General features: G+C 36.7%; 1 protein-coding gene across 2 annotated transcripts in view; it reads left to right on the plus strand.

Moving 5' to 3' along the window:
- PLOD2 (procollagen-lysine,2-oxoglutarate 5-dioxygenase 2) overlaps nt 1-7,603 on the plus strand; it is a 121,174-nt gene extending 113,571 nt beyond the window's left edge. For both annotated transcript variants that reach the window (NM_001101149.1, XM_005201798.5), the window contains 5 exon segments: nt 3,280-3,345; nt 4,363-4,467; nt 5,628-5,774; nt 5,884-6,009; nt 6,185-7,603. In NM_001101149.1, the coding sequence (NP_001094619.1) occupies nt 3,280-3,345; nt 4,363-4,467; nt 5,628-5,774; nt 5,884-6,009; nt 6,185-6,340 (600 nt within the window). In that variant the 3' untranslated portion in view covers nt 6,341-7,603.
- Nucleotides 7,604-19,652: the final 12,049 nt, after the last annotated feature.

The following is a 19,652-nucleotide window of genomic DNA, read 5'->3' on the forward strand; positions in this document are numbered from 1 at the left end:
AATTTATTGTATTTCTTGGCTAAGGACTTTCTTTTTAAAGACATATTAAGTTTGGATAAGGGAATTATCAGTTTCTTTGATTTCTCCTAATATTTCTGTTATATGTATTTCAAAACACTAATAAATTTTCAGTCTCAATTTCAGAAGAAAATGTTTATGAGTAGCTCATGTATGACAATATTACATTTTGACTTTCAGAAAGAAAATGTAAGAACTTAGTTTGAGAAAATGCATTTTAAAATAAAATAAAAATTCTGTGAATGTACTCTAAAGATAGCTAGAGAAAACTGCGATGTGGAATCAGCATATAGAGAAAGTCTTAAGTTGAGGAAACTGTGTCCCAAATTATTTCTTTTCTATAATTTTTGAATCATGTAGAAATTAATTCCTTTTTGTCTTAATTGGTTTTCTTTAGGCAAGATGACACATTTATTCAAGGGAAAATACTCTCTAAAATCTATGTTTTTTTTCCCTTGCTAGTAGTCAAGTTTTAAATTACGAAGACTCAATCCACCTGTTGAGAATTGTCTTTTACTTTGTAGAAGTACTGACTTTGGGGAATAGTAAATTTAATGGTCTCTAAAACTCTATTGCTGGAAAAAGAATATCTTTTGACTTTTTTGTGTGTCTTAAAAGTACTTCTGTTTCACTTTAGCAGCGTATCTCCATCTTTCACAGGAGTAGAATTGAAAAGGGGCTCTTTTTTAAAATGTTGAGGATGGAATTACCTATTTTACTTTGGCACTAAAACTCGGTATTTTGAGAGATACAATTATTTGATTTCTTGGCTAATACTAGCTTCCTGAAAAAAAAGTCCCAAGTTATATCCTGAAGTGTAGATATTTGTGTGAGATTTAAAATCTTTGGAGAGTATGCAATGAATATATCAGAAATCGGAACTGGTTTTCTTTCCATGGCTTTGTTCTAGTTTTGGTAAATTAGCTTGACTGGTATGTCTCATGAAGGATATCCCATAGCAAAGTATTTAATATTACCCCATTATCAGAACTACTAAAAAATTAATAAAGTCAGTTTGTTCAATGATATTTGAAAACAGTCTAAAATAAAAAGTTAATATCAATGCTTTAATGTAAAATCTTAGGGTCTTGTTTCTTTAACTTCGAAAAATCTATAATGATGTCAAGAAAGAATACTTAAAAATCTTTAAAGATTCTGAAATGTTATGTATGATTATTTACTTTTAATTTCCCCCCATATTTTGGAATCAGAGAACCAAAAAATATTAAAGGGGATAATGAGTAATTCGATCCTTATAGTGACATACTATGTATAAATTAATTTTGTTAAAGAATTTGAGGATAATTTTGGTTTTTCCATATCTAAAAATATCTGAGTTACATATAAGCAGAGAAATGTAAAACTAAGAATGGCAAATTAATTATCAGGACCCTTTTTAAATGTGGCCTCAAAAGATATATTTCAGACAAATATTTTTGAAACATATTTTGATTGAAATTATTTTGAGTCCTTACCTCAGTTTTTCCCTACTTGCTTACTATTTGTACGTTGCAAAGAGAACACTAAGAATTTTGTTAAATAGTCTAAATATATTTAAGAAACAATCATTATGGATATTGAATCTTAAGATATACCCTTTAAATATTGGGTTTTTAAGTAAAACACTTAACCCAGGAAAAAGATTCCTTAGTTGATATTGATAAAAATTGTTGTATCTTAGTGTGTGGTTGGTGTGTCAGTGATTGGGTTAAGAGAAGATTCAGGTTCATGAGTTAGTATAAAGAGGATCGATTTTTCAATACATGGTCTTAAACCTTAATTTCAGTTAACTGAAAGTTATGATAATGTTAGTAACCCCATTGAACATTCTTTGATACTAATCTAAAGTGAAAATACACATTTTGAATATATTTAAAAAATCAAAATTATTTTAGAGTAATTCACTATAAAAGTATATAAGCAAGGCCAAGTTGATTAATTTGCTAATTTTTAAAAATGTTTGTTGCTAGAGTTATTTTCCCTATCTTTCACTTTTAAAAACATGTATTTGCCTACACCTATGTATAAATGTCCTAGAGGAGGACATGGCAGCCCACTCCATTATCCTTACCTGGAGAATCCCCACGGACAGAGGAGCCTGGTGGGCTACTGTCGGACATGACTAAGCACACACAACTCATGTATATCCATAGAATATAGCATACAAATATAGACACTATAAGATTACTCAGAATTTAACATAGAGTTATAAATCTGCATAAATAAAAATTTGCATTTCACAGAATGTTTTAAACATACAAAAAAATCAGGCAAAGTTTAGAAAACATAAACTCTGGTTTCTCAAAGTTTCTATTTTGTCTATTACATGTAGATAGATCAGTCACTCAGTCGCGTCCGACTCTTTGTGACCCCATGAATCGCAGCACGCCAGGCCTCCCTGTCCATCACCAACTCCCGGAGTTCACTCAGACTCATGTCCATCGAGTCAGTGATGCCATCCAGCCATCTCATCCTCTGTCATCCCCTTCTCCTCTTGCCCCCAATCCCTCCCAGCATCAGAGTCTTTTCCAATGAGTCAACTCTTCGCATGAGGTGGCTAAAGTACTGGAGTTTCAGCTTTAGCATCATTCTTTCCAAAGAAAGCCCAGGGCTGATCTCCTTCAGATTAGACTGGTTGGATCTCCTTGCAGTCCAAGGGACTCTCAAGAGTCTTCTCCAACACCACACTTCAAAAGCATCAATTCTTCAGCACTCAGCCTTCTTCACAGTCCAACTCTCACATCCATACATGACCACAGGAAAAACCATAGCCTTGACTAGATGGACCTTTGTTGGCAAGGTAATGTCTCTGCTTTTGAATATGCTATCTAGGTTGGTCATAACTTTCCTTCCAAGGAGTAAGGGTCTTTTAATTTCATGGCTGCAGTCACCATCTGCAGTGATTTTGGAGCCCAGAAAAAATAAAGTCTGACACTGTTTCCACTGTTTCCCCATCTATTTGCCATGAAGTGATGGGACTGGATGCCATGATCTTCGTTTTCTGAATGTTGAGCTTTAAGCCAACTTTTCACTCTCCACTTTCACCTTCGTCAAGAGGCTTTTGAGTTCCTCTTCACTTTCTGCCATAAGGGTGGTGTCATCTGCATATCTGAGGTTATTGATAGTTCTCCAGGTACACATAGTCATTTATAAATTGCTTGAGCAGTTTCTAAGGTGCATATACTTTATATTTTCCTTTAAAGTATTCGTGGAAAGGTTTTTGCTTTAATCTGAGCAATGTTTTTTTTTTCACCCCCATAGGACTGGAAGGAAAAGTATATAAACAGAGATTACTCAAAGATTTTCACTGAAAATATAGTTGAACAGGTTTGTATTGGAAATTACTATGATATATAGAGCATTTTTGTTATATTAGTAGTGAATATTATTAACGTAATACTCTCTAGCAGAGGGTGTTGTGAAAGTAGAGAAACTGTCTTTTAGGTAAAGTTCATGTGACTTAATTACCAATTTTACAGCCTTGAAGGTCATATAGTTTAACATGTAGAAAAATGAAAATTAGCACTAATATTAAGGTCATGCTATTTTTTTTAGCATACTCCCAATGTCATAAGCATTTCAGAAATAAATTTTTAACATATCTCTGGTGTAAGCCTCTTTCAATGAAAGTTAATCTTTGAAGAAATTGGAGTCCAAACATCACTTCTCAAAGAGGTTTCTTTCAAAAATGAACTCTGGTTTAGATTAATGTTCCAAATTATTGCTAATACCTTATTTCCAAGAATGTAAAGGGCCTTTAATTCTGAGATGCTGTTATCTTGTTCACTGTGACAAAGGAAAAAAAATACTGCCAATTAAACTATGACGCACATTGAAAGAGCTTTGCTAGACTTACTGAGGCACAGGTGTTGTATGTCATAGGGCCCTGTATACAATAGTAACATTTCATTTCAATGACAAATCGTAATGTATCATTTAAACAGATGTCTCGAAGAGCAGATTAACAAATGTAACACCGACTAAATGTGTGTATGCATTTGCACACATACAGATGCATACATGACACATGTTGAGAACAGACTCAATATCTGACCAGGTGTACATTCCCTGTGTCATTAGCAACTATATCACAGTGGCTGCCTAGCCAACTGTGAGTCTAAGAACACGTCTTGATTTCATAGGGGTTAAAATGCAAAAAAAAGTCTTAGAAATTGTTTTTTAAAAATGTATTGTTTGTAACAGTAGTGTCAGTATTGTTGGGCAAACTTCTTAAAAAGACATCTAAGTGAGATAAATACTGAACATTACTTCTGAAATGCCATTTGTTTGTAAAAAGTCACAAAATGTTACTCTCTTAATGGTGGTGTCATGTTTTATACGTAGCCTTGTCCAGATGTTTTTTGGTTTCCTATATTTTCTGAAAAAGCCTGTGATGAATTGGTGGAAGAAATGGAGCATTATGGCCAGTGGTCTGGTGGGAAACATCATGTAAGTTGTCATTTTACATTAAGAACTAAAATGTATATGTGGGGCAAGGAGGAGTTATAGGTATTTAGAGAAAGTGGAGGAAGTTTGTCCTTTTTGTCTTACATCTCTTGGTCCTAGATCTCAAGGAAGGGGCTACCCAGGGCTGTCAAGAGAACTATATTTTTTCATCTAATTCTGCCAATTGTTTTTTAACATTTAATCTATCTGGGCCTCAATTTCATCTCCAATTACATGGGGCAATCCTTCAGGGTATAAGCCTATTGTGTGATATTGCTCTTCTCTAAGGCCTTTTTTTTTTTTTTTTTTTTTAATTCTCTGTGTTTTCACAGTGAGCTATAGTGAAAATACCAAAACAAAGTTTATCTGGTTGACTGCCAAAGCTATTTTTTTGTGTGTAAGCATAGGAAGAAGGAATCTGTTTGAATGCCTTTGGTGTAATTCAGTACTGCATTTACATTCAAAGACTTGGCAGGAGGCATTACTGTTGGTGGTTCAATGTATTTCTTTTCCTCCGAGAACCCACAGATGCCAGCTCCTTTATAGTACCAAGGAATTTTAGTGGAATACTCTGGAATATTAATGCCTCTGCTCAAATATATACCCACCTAGTCAGCTGATCAGGAAGGCAGAAGTTTGAAGTATGAGGAAGAACTTGAAGTTGGCAGGTTGTAGGAAAATGAAAAGCCATCATGGAAGGAATTTGGGGGCCACAAGATAGAACTGAGGAGATTAACAGGTAAAGTTTATTTTCAGTGACAGGTAGTAGTCCAAGGTGCAGACAAACAAGATCTATGCCCATCAAGCAGCTAAGACTTCCTGAAGGGTCCCTGTAAAACAAAAACCAAAAAATTAATTTTTAAGGGGACATGGAAAGGCTTTGGTGATCAATTGTATTTATTTCCTCATTAGACCTCACATATCTGTTAAATATGAAAGCAGTCTACTTACTCTGTAATACTTTGTTTCATCATTGATACTTTTGCAAAGCTGTGTTATCTACGTTATTTTGATAGTTTTGCAATTAAAGCAGATGGTACCCCATAACTGAACTGTTATTTTTATTGTCTATTATGATCTTGTGGTTGAAAAAATTTCCAAGACAAAGTGAGTGTGAATTGCCCATGGACCACACTTTATGATGTCATGAATGCTCTTTCCAGGATAGCCGTATATCTGGTGGCTATGAAAATGTCCCAACCGATGATATCCACATGAAGCAAATTGGTCTGGAGAATGTATGGCTTCATTTTATCCGGGAGTTTATTGCGCCAGTCACACTGAAAGTCTTTGCAGGCTATTATACTAAGGTAGTTATCCTCCCACCACTGCTACGTACTCCTACCAGTTTTTACCCAAATGTGCTATTTTATGTTTTTATTGATAAGCAAATCCATTAGCTTACTTTGCTTTTTTTAGGGATTTGCACTCTTGAATTTTGTAGTAAAATACTCCCCTGAAAGACAGCGCTCCCTTCGCCCTCATCATGATGCTTCTACATTTACCATCAACATTGCACTCAATAATGTGGGAGAAGATTTTCAGGTAATTATGGTTTTTCTATATTACATTTTTTCAAAACAAATATGTCATTATGAAATGGCCTTTGCCTTATCTTTTTTTCTTTTTTAGATTCTGCTTAGATAGCATCATTTGAATTTTATCACTCATTAAAAATGAAATATAATAAGTTGATACATTTATTTCTCTATCCTTTTAGGGAGGTGGATGCAAATTTCTAAGGTACAATTGCTCTATTGAGTCACCAAGGAAAGGCTGGAGTTTCATGCATCCAGGGAGACTCACCCATCTGCATGAAGGACTTCCTGTAAAAAATGGAACAAGATACATTGCTGTGTCATTTATAGATCCCTAAGTTATTTTCTTTTCATTGAGTGAATTTTCTTTTGGAATGGATGACTGGCATGAACATGCCTTTGAAGTTGTCCTTGAGAAGATGAGAGGAGTATTTAAATAACTTCCACAGAACAACTTCACTTTAGGCTAAACATTTGAAAAACTTTTCCGAAAAAAATTGTTTGATATTTCTAAATGTCTGCTCTGAGCCTTAAAATACAGATTGAAGAAGAGAAAGGAAAAAAATGTAAAAGCAATTATTTATTTCTATGACTTATTGTCTCTGAAAATAATGACAATTTTCCGAATTTGTATTTTAGTTGATTCAGGTACAGATGTACAAGTGACAAATGAGACTAATAATATTTTCTTATTAAAAGAGTGGGAAGAATTTTATCAACATGTAGACAAAATGGATATAAATGAAAATTTCAAGTTTTGAAATGCAGGAAAACTGGAGTTCTGACTGATTTTGTATGCAACCAATTGCATAAGTACTTTTTTTGACCACCTATATTTGGACCTTTTTTGGTGGTTATTGAAGGAATATGAGGAACAATATATAAAACAATGTTTTTCCTCAAGAAACGTAGCACAAAATACAACTGAAGTGCATATCCAGTGGGAAACATTTTTGTTTAGATTATTAGATTATTTTTAACATTTGCCTTAGAAATCAAGCCTTATGTTCCTTCAGATAAATTTTCCAAGGTGGATTAGATTTAGTAGATGTTAGATTTAGGAAAGCTTTCAAGTCTTTCGATTTCTTAAAAATACATCAGACATCAACTTAAGATCAGCAAGTGTCCTTAAGTCAAGACAGGGTCATTTTTAATTCTAGAAAATGAGGAAAAGGAATTTCATTGAGATTTAATAGTAACACATGATTTTTTTTTAATAAAACTCTAAGTACTTGAATTTTATATCAGGAAAATAAAGTTGGTGAGCCTTTGTTCTTCCCTTTTACCCTCTGTCTTCCTCCTAATTCTTTTTTTCAGGAGGGTGATTCACTTTTTTGTCTTCACAGCATAGTCTCCATTTTATCCTTCTTACTGTTTTTATTACTTTTCTTTTATCCCACTTTCAAAAAATTCCCCGACACAATTTTGTGACTTGATTTTTTTCACCATTATTCTGAGTGAGGTTTAAATAGTCTCATTGTAGCTACTGTTTTTAATTTAAAGGTTAAACTTGAAAAAAAGTTTTAAGTCATGGTGCCAAATTTCATTTTTCTAACACTGTGTGTTAGAAAATTATGAAAAATAAAATAATTTAAAATGTTTCTGTTCTCTTTATTATTTGTCATTTATGTTTAGAAGAGAATGATGGTGGAGTGGACTGAAAGAATATCTAGATAGAATAAGCTATGATTTTATTTTGCTTGATATGTTTACTGATATCCAAACTAAATGAACACTATTTATTGAATTTCCAATTGAATTGTAGTATCTTCAATTTTAGACTGACTAGGGATTTCATCTGATTTATTTCACAAGTGAGAAAATAGACAAAACATGGGTTTATTATGTATTTATTTATTCAGCGGTGCTTTTCAAGTCCCTACTATGGTCCAGGCATGGGCCCAGTCACTAAAAATGTGGTGAACAAGATGTTATAATTACTGAGAGATGGATTTAGGAGATAAAGAGCTGTAATTCTACCTTGTTTCTGCTCTTTAGTAGCACTTCATATCCAATAATTTCTACTATCCATCAGTTTGGTAGAAGACATATTTTATTATTTGTGAATTATGCTATTGTACTTCAAGGGTGCTCTTCTAAATACGTACTGCTATGCATGGATACCAACTGTTCAGAACAGACTTTGGTTATAAAACCAGTTCTACTAGTGCACGCCAGCTTAATGTCCTTGTGGTACACTTCACATGAAAGACATAAGTAGGTCCTAATTCTTTACAGTTGTGGGTGGTGATTTATAGTAACGATTTTAATCTCACTCCATGTTTCCAGAATTTGGATGAAGGCAACCAACTGAGCATAGTTTCTACGTCCCCCCTCATCCCAGACTTCCTGAAATGATATGAAGTATACTTTTAAAAAGAACAATTCATGATTAGTGAAAGTGTGACAAATGCCCATAAGTAGGTCAAAAATTTGGAAGATGGAAAACAGGCAGGATTAGATGGATAGAGGAAGCTGTAACTTGACACATGTTCAGCTTTGGCAACCAATAATCTGTTCTCTGTTTCTGTGAGTTCAGTTGTTTTAATTCCATATATAAGTGAGAACACACTTATTTGTCTTTGTCTGATTTACTTCACTTACTACAATGCTCTTGAGCCTCATCCAGGTTGTCACAAATGGCAATATTTCTTTTTCAAGGTTGAATTATATTCCTCCCCTTGCAAATGTGTGCATATGTGTGCGTGTGTATACACATCATATTTTCCATTTTCTTCAACCATTCATCGATTAATAGACACTTTAGGTTGTTTCTATATCTTTGCTGTTGTAAGTAATACTTCAGTGAACATGGGAGTGCAAACAACTTTTGGGGGTAATGATTTTGTTTCCTTTGGATATATTCTCAGAAGTGGAATCTCGTATCATTGCAATTCTTAATTTTTTGAGGAACTAAAATCTTTTAGTATGAAAATATATTTGTGTACTAATATTTAATTTAAAGAAAGATAAAAACAGTAGAAAGAAAGAAGCAATCCTATTTGTAATTTAATTTGAATAAAGGAAGTGTATTAATGTCAATAGTAAGTATTGGTGACTGTGAGTACATGTATATGAGTGTGTGTGTGTGTGTGTGTGTGTGTGTGTGTACATATATTACTGAAGGGCTTTAAATGCTAATCTTGGCATTTCTTCTAATTCTTAACGTGCATAGGAATCAATGTGAATATTTTCCCTTAGTATGGATACTTTAGTAATAGTCCAATATGTTAATTTTCTTCCCTCTGCTTTATTTTTGAAAAATACTAGCACTTTACCTTTATTGGTAACTTACCTAACAGATCAAGCATCTTTCTAGAGAATAAACATGGAGAACAATTAACATACAAAGTGAGTGATCCATGCATGCTAATGGCAGAATCTCTTTGCATATTCCTTCATTCCTGTCTTCCTGTCTGTGAAATAGCTTTCTTAATTTCATTGCTTGCTAAGCCCTAAAGCCTATCTTGTATGACGTTTTGGGGGCCTGTTATTCATTGGAATACAGAATGGTTCATACAACAAATCCCTTCAAGTTGTAAGAAAGTCAAACAAAATTATCAGTTAAGAGTCAGTTTCAGTAAACACCTAGATACTGGGTGTTTTGGAAAATTGAAGTCTTCAAGACTTCATGAAAGCAGCCTTTGTTAAGCAACATTGTTTATCTGTGATGTTTCAGAATAGCAAGTTCCATACTTCTTTTAGTATGAGTCTTTGTATAAAAAGCCATTGGAGAGAAACAGGGGCAAATACATAAAGCTCTTCAATGAAAGCAATGAATTTTGGATTACGTTTAAAGAGAAATACACTAAAAAGTAATGAAAGAGTAGAAAACTGTACACACAAACATGCTTTAAAAATCCAAAATACTATATTGCTAAGTTATTCTAGTACAAAGAAACAGAAAATTGGAAAGGTGGATATGTACACTAGGGATATGTGGACTTTATAAATTTTGAATCGTCCTGCAGTTTTCTTTTTAATTTTAAAGATTGTTTTTAATATTTTAGTTTTATTCTTAATAGATTGAAATAAATTAGAAAATATTCATTTGGAAAAGTAAGTTATTTGCTGATTTTTGACGTGGTATTTATTTTTTTTGGTAAATCAAGTAACAATGATTATTTTTACCATGCTATTCTATCTTGACTGAAAATGATTTAAAAATCTGATTACTTAAACTATTTTGAAAAATTAGAAAAGAATTTCTACCTATTTAACAATACAAAGCAAGTTAACAACTTAAAGAACAGTTTTAACAAAATAAAAGGAAAATATCATGCATGCTATCAGTAATTTAAGGAAAAGGTTGTTCCTTTCAAATTATTTTCATCCTAAAGTAAATATTAGATTGCAAAAGAGAATTAAGGGATGTAGAAGGAGAAAAAAAAATCATGTAGATTTTAATAAGAAGTGAACTTCTCTGTGCTTAATTATAAAGTAATTTTATTTATTTATTGAAAGGAGCTCAGCTGGGTGCTCTGTGATGACCTATAGGTGGTGAGTGGGGTGGGAGGGAGGCTAAAGAGGGAGGGGATATATGTATACATATAGCTGATTGACATTGTTGTACAGCAGAAACTAATACAATATTGTAAAATAAGTTTTAAAATAGCTTTAGAAGACATTTTTCTTAGCACTGGTTTAAGTTCAGTAATTTTTCCTTTAGGAAAGTAGTCTGCAATGATAGAAAGAGTCCTTAAGGAAATCACATCATGATATAAAATCCTGCATCTACTCAGGAGAATTTTATATTTGACAGAGCTTCCCTAGTGGCTCAGACAGTAAAGAATCCACCTGCAATGCGGAAGATCTGGGTTTGATCCCTGGGTTGGGGAGATCCCCTGGAGGAGGATATGGGAACCCACTCCAGTATTCTTGCCTGGAGAATCACTAAGGACAGAGAAGCCTGGCAAGCTACAGTGCATGGGGTTGCAGAGTCCTACATGACTAGGTGGCTAAGCACACAGCACAACTTCCAGGTGAGAAATGGACAAATTAAAGCATAACTTTCTTCTACTGAGCATAAATGATTAGATAATTGAAAATGCATATTTGAAAATGAGATTATTAAATTATGTTTTATTATTTTCACTTGTCTTTATATAAATATACGTTACAAATCATGCTAACTTATGACATCAGAGCACCACCTTGTGGCCAATGTGGAAAACTAAATAGAATGTGACCTTTAAGCAAAAACCAAAAGCCTTTACATTTTTTTTCAAGTTCATGCTTTCATGATGCACTCTGCATATAAGTTAAATAAGCAGGGTGACAATATACAGCCTTGATGTACTCCTTTTCCTATTTTGAACCAGTATGTTTTTCCATGTCCAGTTCTAACTGTTGCTTCCTGACCTGCATACAGGTTTCTCAAGAGGCAGGTCAGGTGGTCTGGTATTCCCAACTCTTTCAGAATTATTAACTTATATGCAGAGTACATCATGAGAAACATTGGGCTGGAGGAAGCACAAGCTGGAATCAAGATTGCCAGGAGAAATATCAATAACCTCAGATATGCAGATGACACCAACCCTTGTGGCAGAAAGTGAAGAACTAAAGAACCTCTTGATGAAAGTGAAAGAGGAGAGTGAAAAAGTTGGCTTAAAGCTCAACATTCAGAAAACTAAGATCATGGCATCCAGTCCCATCACTTCATGGCAAATAGATGGGGAAACAGTGGAAAGTGTCAGACTTTATTTTTCTGGGCTCCAAAATCACTGCAGATGGTGATTGCAGCCATGAAATTAAAAGACACTTACTCCTTGGAAGGAAAGTTATGACCAACCTAGACAGCATATTAAAAAGCAGAGACATTACTTTGTCAGCAAAGGTCCATCTAGTCAAGGCTATGGTTCTTCCTGTGGTCATGTATGGATGTGATAGTTGGACTATAAAGAAAGCTGAGCACCGAATAATTGATGCTTTTGAACTGTGGTGTTGGAGAAGACTCTTGAGAGTCCTTGGACTGCAAGGAGATCCAACTGGTCCATCCTAAAAGAGATCAGCCTTGGGTGTTCATTGGAAGGATTGATGTTGAAACTGAAATTCGAACACTTTGACCATCTGATGCAAACAGCTGACTCATTGGAAAAGACCCTGATGCTGGGAAAGATTGAGGGCAGGAAGAGGAGAGGACAACAGAGGATGAGACGGCTGGATGGCATCACTGACTCGATGCACATGAGTTTGGGTGAACTCTGGGAGTTGTTGATGGACAGGGAGGCCTTGCGTGCTGCAATTCATGGGGTCGCAAAGAGGCAGACATGACTGAGCGACTGAACTGAACTGAATATGCTTTCAAATTTTTTCAGGAGAGATCTGACAGAATGTGATCCACTGGAGAAGGGAATGGCAAACCACTTCAGTATTCTTGCCTTGAGAACCCCATGAACAGTATGAAAAGGCAAAATGATAAGATACTGAAAGAGAAACTCCCCAGGTCAGTAGGTGCCCAATATGCTACTGGAGATCAGTGGAGAAATAACTCCAGAAAGAATGAAGGGATGGAGCCAAAGCAAAAAGAATGCCCAGCTGTGGATGTGACTGGTGATAGAAGCAAGGTCCGATGCTGTAAAGAGCAATATTGCATAGGAACCTGGAATGTCAGGAATCAAGGCAAATTGGAAGTGGTCAAACAAGAGATGGCAAGAGTGAATGTCGACATTCTAGGAATCAGCGAACTGAAATGGACTGGAATGGGTGAATTTAACGCAGATGACCATTATATCTACTACTGTGGGCAGGAATCCCTCAGAAGAAATGGAGTACCCATCATGGTCAACAAAAGAGTCCAAAATGCAGTACTTGGATGCAGTCTCAAAAATGACAGAATGATCTCTGTTCATTTCCGAGGCAAACCATTCAATATCACAGTAATCCAAGTCTATGCCCCAACCAGTAACGCTGAAGAAGCTGAAGTTGAATGGTTCTATGAAGACCTCTAAGACCTTTTAGAACTAACACCCAAAAAAGATGTCCTTTTCATTATAGGGGACTGGAATGCAAAAGTAGGAAGTCAAGAAACACCTGGAGTTACAGGCAAATTTGGCCTTGGAATACGGAATGAAGCAGGGCAAAGACTAAGAGTTTTGCCAAGAAAATGCACTGGTGATAATAAACACCCTCTTCCAACAACACAAGAGAAGACTCTATACATGGACATCACCAGATGGTCAACACTGAAATCAGATTGATTATATTCTTTGCAGCCAAAGATGGAGAAGCTCTATACAGTCAGCAAAAACAAGACCAGGAGCTGACTGTGGCTCAGATCATGAACTCCTTATTGCCAAATTCAGACTGAAATTGAAGAAAGTAGGGAAAACCACTAGATCATTCAGGTATGACCTAAATCAAATCCCTTATGATTATACAGTGAAAGTGAGAAGTAGATTTAAGGGCCTAGATCTGATAGAGTGCCTGATGAACTATGGAATGAGGTTTCGTGACATTGTACAGGAGACAGAGATCAAGACCATCCCCATGGAAAAGAAATGCAGAAAAGCAAAATGGCTTTCTGTGGAGGCCTTACAACTAGCTGTGAAAAGAAGAGAAGCGAAAAGCAAAGGAGAAAAGGAAAGATATAAGCCTCCTAATGCAGAGTTCCAAAGAATAGCAAGTAGAGATAAATCCTTCTTCAGTGATCAATGCAAAGAAATAGAGGAAAACAACAGAATGGGAAAGACTAGAGATCTCTACAAGAAAATTAGAGATACCAAGGGAACATTTCATGCAAAGATGGGCTCGATAAAGGACAGAAATTGTATGGACCTAACAGAAGCAGAAGATATTAAGAAGACATGGCAAGAATAGACAGAAGAACTGTACAAAAAAGATCTTCATGACCCAGATAATCACGATGGTGTGATCACTGACCTAAAGCCAGACATCCTGGAATGTGAAGTCAAGTGAGCCTTAGAAAGCATCACTACAAACAAAGCTAGTGGAGGTGATGGAATTCCAGTTGAGCTATTTCAAATCCTGAAAGATGGTGCTGTGAAAGTGCTGCACTCAATATGCCAGCAAATTTAGAAAACTGAGCAGTGGCCACAGGACTGGAAAAGGTCAGTTTTCATTCCAATCCCAAAGAAAGGCAATGCCAAAGAATGCTCAAACTACTGCACAATTGCACTCATCTCACATGCTAGTAAAGTAATGCTCAAAATTCTCCAAGCCAGGCTTCAGCAATACGTGAACTGTGATGTTCAAGCTGGTTTTAGAAAAGGCAGAGGAACCAGAGATCAGCTTGCCAACATCCACTGGATCATGGAAAAGCAAGAGAGTTCCAGAAAAACATCTATTTCTGCTTTATTGACTAGGCCAAAGCCTTTGACTGTGTGGATCACAATAAACGGTGGAAAATTCTTCAAGAGATGGGAATACCAGACCACCTGATCTGCCTCTTGAGAAAGTTGTATGCTGGTCAGGAAGCAACAGTTAGAACTGGACATGGAACAACAGGCTGGTTCCAAATAGGAAAAGGAGTACATCAAGACTGTATATTGTCACCCTGCTTATTTAACTTCTATGCAGAGTACATGATGAGAAACACTGGACTGGAAGAAACACAGCCTGGAATCAAGATGGCTGGGAGAAATATCAATAACCTCAGATATGCAGATGACACCACCCTTATGGCAGAAAGTGAAGAGGAACTCAAAAGCCTCTTGATGAAAGTGAAAGCGGAGAGTGAACAAGTTGGCTTAAAGCTCAACATTCAGAAAACGAAGATCATGGCATCCGGTCCCATCACTTCATGGGTAATAGATGGGGAAACAGTGGAAACAGTGTCAGACTTTATTTTTTTGGCTCAAATTCACTGCAGATGGTGACTGCATCATGAAATTAAAAGACACTTACTCCTTGGAAGGAAAGTTATGACCAACCTAGATAGCATATTCAAAGGCAGAGACATTACTTTGCCAACAAAGGTCTGTCTAGTCAACGCTATGGTTTTTCCTGTGGTCGTGTATGGATGTGAGAGTTGGACTGTGAAGAAGGCTGAGCACTGAAGAATTGATGCTTTTGAAGTGTGGTGTTGGAGAAGACTCTTGAGAGTCCCTTGGACTGCAAGGAGTTCCAACCAGTCCATTCTGAAGGAGATCAGCCCTGGAATTTCTTTGGAAGGAATGATGCTAAAGCTGAAACTCCAGTACTTTGCCACCTCATGCGAAGAGTTGACTCATTGAAAAAGACTCTGACGCTGGGAGGGATTGGGGACAAGAGGAGAAGGGGACGACAGAGGATGAGATGGCTGGATGGCATCACTGACTCGATGATGTGAGTCTGGGTGAACTCCGGGAGTTAGTGATGGACAGGGAGGCCTGGCGTGCTGAGATTCATGGGGTCGCAAAGAGTCGACTGAACTGAGCTGAATATAAGTAAAAATGATATTAATTGTATGATTTCTTTCAGGAATTGCTTTTTTAATTTGAAGATACAGCACAGTATTTTAAAAGGAGGAATTGGGATACCTTATTCTGAAATAAGGGATAGCTAGCATATTCCCAGTTAGCACTGATGAAGTACATTGTTTTCTATATTTTATCTACCTTAGAAACTGCTAATCTGTGTTCACTGGGTAACATGGACCATTGACAACTTCAGTATAGATATGATCAGACTCAATTACAACTGAAATAATAATTGGTTTTGAGTAGACAAAATAACTTCCATGACATTAGAAAATTTAAGAGTTTTATTATAAAAACCAAATGTATTTTTATAAGTTCCTTTGTGGCAGGGAAGGATAAATCACATTTTTTTCCTCTTATAACCAGCACAGGGCTAGTAAAGTGCAGCACTGAAGACAGGTTTCCTGTGGGACAATGATTGGGTGATTCAGACAAACTGAAAATCATCTCTTTTTTGGGTTTTGGGGGATTAAGGAAGTTTGTTCCTGCTGAAGTTGTTGAAGGGAAGTGTACTAGAGTAGTTCTAATTTGCTTAAACTCTCACTTATTCAGATGTTGCCTTCACACCTTTCTTGATCATCTCTCCCTCCTTTGATATGCCTTGAACCCTGGATCAGAGAAGACGATGGCACCCACTCCAGTACTCTTGCCTGGAAAATCCCATGGACGGAGGAGCCTGGTAGGCTGTAGTCCATGAGGTCTCGAAGAGTCGGACACGGCTGAGTGACTTCACTTTCATTTTTCACTTTCATGCATTGGAGAAGGAAATGGCAACCCACTCCAGTGTTCTTGCCTGGAAAACCCCAGGGACAGGGGAGCCTGGTGGGCTGCCGTCTATGGGGTCGCACAGAGTCAGGCACGACTGAAGCAACTTAGCAGCAGCAGCACCCTGGATGCTTGGCTAAAGTCAGGTGCTGCTCATATAACTCTATAGTGACTTTGTTGACTTTCATATTGTCCTAAGAGTGCTTTCCTTTTGATCTTCTGTGAACCAAGAGGAGAGGAAATTTAAAAGTATGTGTATTTTTGAAACCTAAGTGATTTAGGTTTCTGTGCCAAGTTCCAAAGACAGTCCTCAATGACCCATCCCAAGATTCATCCCTCTGCATGGTTCCTTCTCACCTTGAACCTGGGTGGGCCGTCTGCAACCAATGGAGTGCAGTAGAACTTACTCTGTATAACTTCCAAGATGAGTGATGCAGGACCTCATGGCTTTGATTTCTTGGAACATTCATTCCTAGACTCTCCTTTTGGAATCCAGGTGCCATTCTGTGGAAAGTCCATGCCACATACAAGCACTCCAATAGTGAAAACTCAATTCCATCATCATTTGGCACTGAGTGAATTATTTGGACATTGAGCTCAATTGAACCTTCAGATGACTTGTCCTCATAGTTGACTTTTGCAACCACATGTGAGTCCCCAAGCAAGGACCACCCAGCTGACCCCAGTTAACCTACAGAGCCACAAGAGACAAAGGTAACATTGTTTTGAGTCACTAGGTTCTGCATAGTTTACTACACACCAATTGATACTGAACAGGGATAATTGCTTATACTTCCTCTCTAAATGGAACTGTTTTCCTGAGTACTTAACATACTGAATTACTTATTTCATTTTCCTCAATAAGGCCATAAGCTTCTTTTTTTTTTTTTTTTTTTTAGAATTTTATTTATTTATTTTTGGCTATGCTAGGTCTTTGCTGCATGGGCTTTTCTCTAATTGCAGCAAGCAGGGGCTACTTTCTAGTTGCAGTGTGTGGGTTTCTCAATTTGGTGGCTTTTCTTGTTGCTGAGCACTGACTGTAGGGCATGCAAGCTTCAGTAGTTTCAGCTTCTGGGCTCTAGAGTGCAGGCTCAACAATTGTGGTGCATGGGCTTAGCTGTTCCATGGCATGTGGGATCTACCTCGACCAGGGAGCAAACCTGTGTCTCCTACCTTGGCAGGCAGATTCTTTACTACTGAGCCACCAGGAAAGCCCAGTCATAAGCTTCTGACAGAAGGGACTGGTCCTTATCCAGTCTTTTCAGTTTTAGAACTTAGCTTGTAGCCTGGCATACAGTAGGTACTTGTATGTGTGAATGAGTAATTGGGAGTTGGTTTTATGTCTGAGATTTTGTATTTGAATCAAAATGATCCCTGAAGGAAATAGGAGTTTTCAATTTAACAGACCCAAAATAAAAAATAAATCTGTGTTCTTTAGCTATGATATATGAGGTAAAGATGAGAAAGACTGTACACTCTGTTCCTGAATAAAAGAATATGTAGGTGGCCCCAAGTTGGATAGAGTAATGTACAAAGTACTAAGATGTTATAAAAAGAAACCATACCTCTGTTATCCTCAACATCCTGGCAAAAGGACGGAGACAGGGAGTGGTCAGTTTATGAGTAACCTGCTTGGTGGCCATATGTTGTATTAGCCTTTCAGTAAGTATTTTGAATTGAATGAACTTGGTTTTATACATCTTAAAACAGTTTTTTAAAAAAATTCAAAAGCATTATATCTATATATTGACTCATGCTTGTGTTCAATTGCTCAGTTGTTTCCAACTCTTTTGCAACCTCCTGGACTATAGCCCACCAGTCTCCTCTGTCCTTGGAATTTTCCAGGCAAAAATACTGGAGTGGGTTGCATTCCCTACTCCAGGATATACTGACTAAAAACTCTCTATTTTATCATCACACTTTAAGAAATTGTTCTAAAGTAGAAATATGTGAAAACAGTGGATTTCCAAATGCCAAGGAGAGTGTGTCCTTGAGGTGTATTTTCACTGAAACTAATGTTGTTACCATAGTTACAGATTGCACTGCTCCCTGGGTACGGCTTGTTGGTTTTAACACCATTTTAACATCTATTCAGTATTGTGCTAGAAATGTGATCAATAATGTAATTAATTAAAACTTCATAATTTCAAAAGTATGGACCTGTATGAATTTATTAAAAAATAGAATTGTTTGGAAGAGCTGTAATGTGGATAATGTCAGAAGGAAAAAACAGAGTTTGGAAACTTCTTGACTGCATGTCAGTAATAGTTTGAGTAAAACAGACTTGGGGAAAAGTATTTTTATACAAATAAGGAGTATATATTTTGAACTGTTTAAAATTGGTAAAGGATCTGGCAGATCTGAGATGTTTAAAGGGCAACAAACAGTGAATCAAGTGTGTAAAGTGATAAAGACGTGAGAGAGAACAATGAGATCGAGGAGTTATAATGACTAATTATAGTTCAAAAGGAGGATATGAAAAATGGACATTAAGCCCCATCTAACATTCAGAAAACGAAGATCATGGCATCCGGTCCCATCACTTCATGGCAAATAGATGGGGAAACAGTGTCAGACTTTTTGGGTGGGGGGCTCTAAAATCACTGCAGATGGTGACTGCAGCCATGAAATTAAAAGACGCTTACTCCTTGGAAGCAAAGTTATGACCAACTTAGATAGCATATTCAAAAGCAGAGACATTACTTTGCCAACAAAGGTCCATCTAGTCAAGGCTATGTTTTTCCTGTGGTCATGTATGGATGTGAGAGTTGGACTGTGAAGAAGGCTGAGCGCCAAAGAATTGATGCCTTTGAACCGTGGTGTTCGAGAAGACTCTTGAGAGTCCCTTGGACTGCAAGGAGATCCAACCAGTTCATTCTGAAGGAGATCAGCCCTGGGCTTTCTTTGGAAGGAATGATGCTAAATCGAAACTCCAGTACTTTAGCCACCTCATGCAAAGAGTTGACTCATTGGAAAAGACTCTGATGCTGGGAGGGATTGGGGGCAGGAGGAGAAGGGGACGACAGAGGATGAGATGGCTGGATAACATCACTGACTCGATGGACGTGAGTCTGGGTGAACTCCAGGAGTTGGTGATGGATAGGTAGGCCTGGCATGCTGCGATTCATGGGGTCACAAAGAGTTGGACACGACTGAGCAACTGAACTGAACTGAACTGAACTTTGTTGATTACAAAGGTTATAACTTTGAATTTGGGACATTTGTTTTGATCTTAAAATTTCAGGTTGTATTTTGGGGGGAAGCATATTGTATGTACTGTTTTTCAAACAGTTTCAACACTTAGCAGACTTGCTTGCAAATATTTATTCCAGTGCTTTTGGTTTTTTTTTTTTTTTTTTTGAGGTCTAAAATGAGGACAGAACAAGATGTGCAGAATGAGAGCTTGTCTGTGTGACATGATTAATTGGGAGAGCTCAGATGCTTGTAGCCCGGAATATAAATCCTC

The sequence above is a fragment of the Bos taurus genome, chromosome 1 (assembly GCF_002263795.3).
Source record: "Bos taurus isolate L1 Dominette 01449 registration number 42190680 breed Hereford chromosome 1, ARS-UCD2.0, whole genome shotgun sequence".
Classification (NCBI taxonomy): domain Eukaryota; kingdom Metazoa; phylum Chordata; class Mammalia; order Artiodactyla; family Bovidae; genus Bos; species Bos taurus.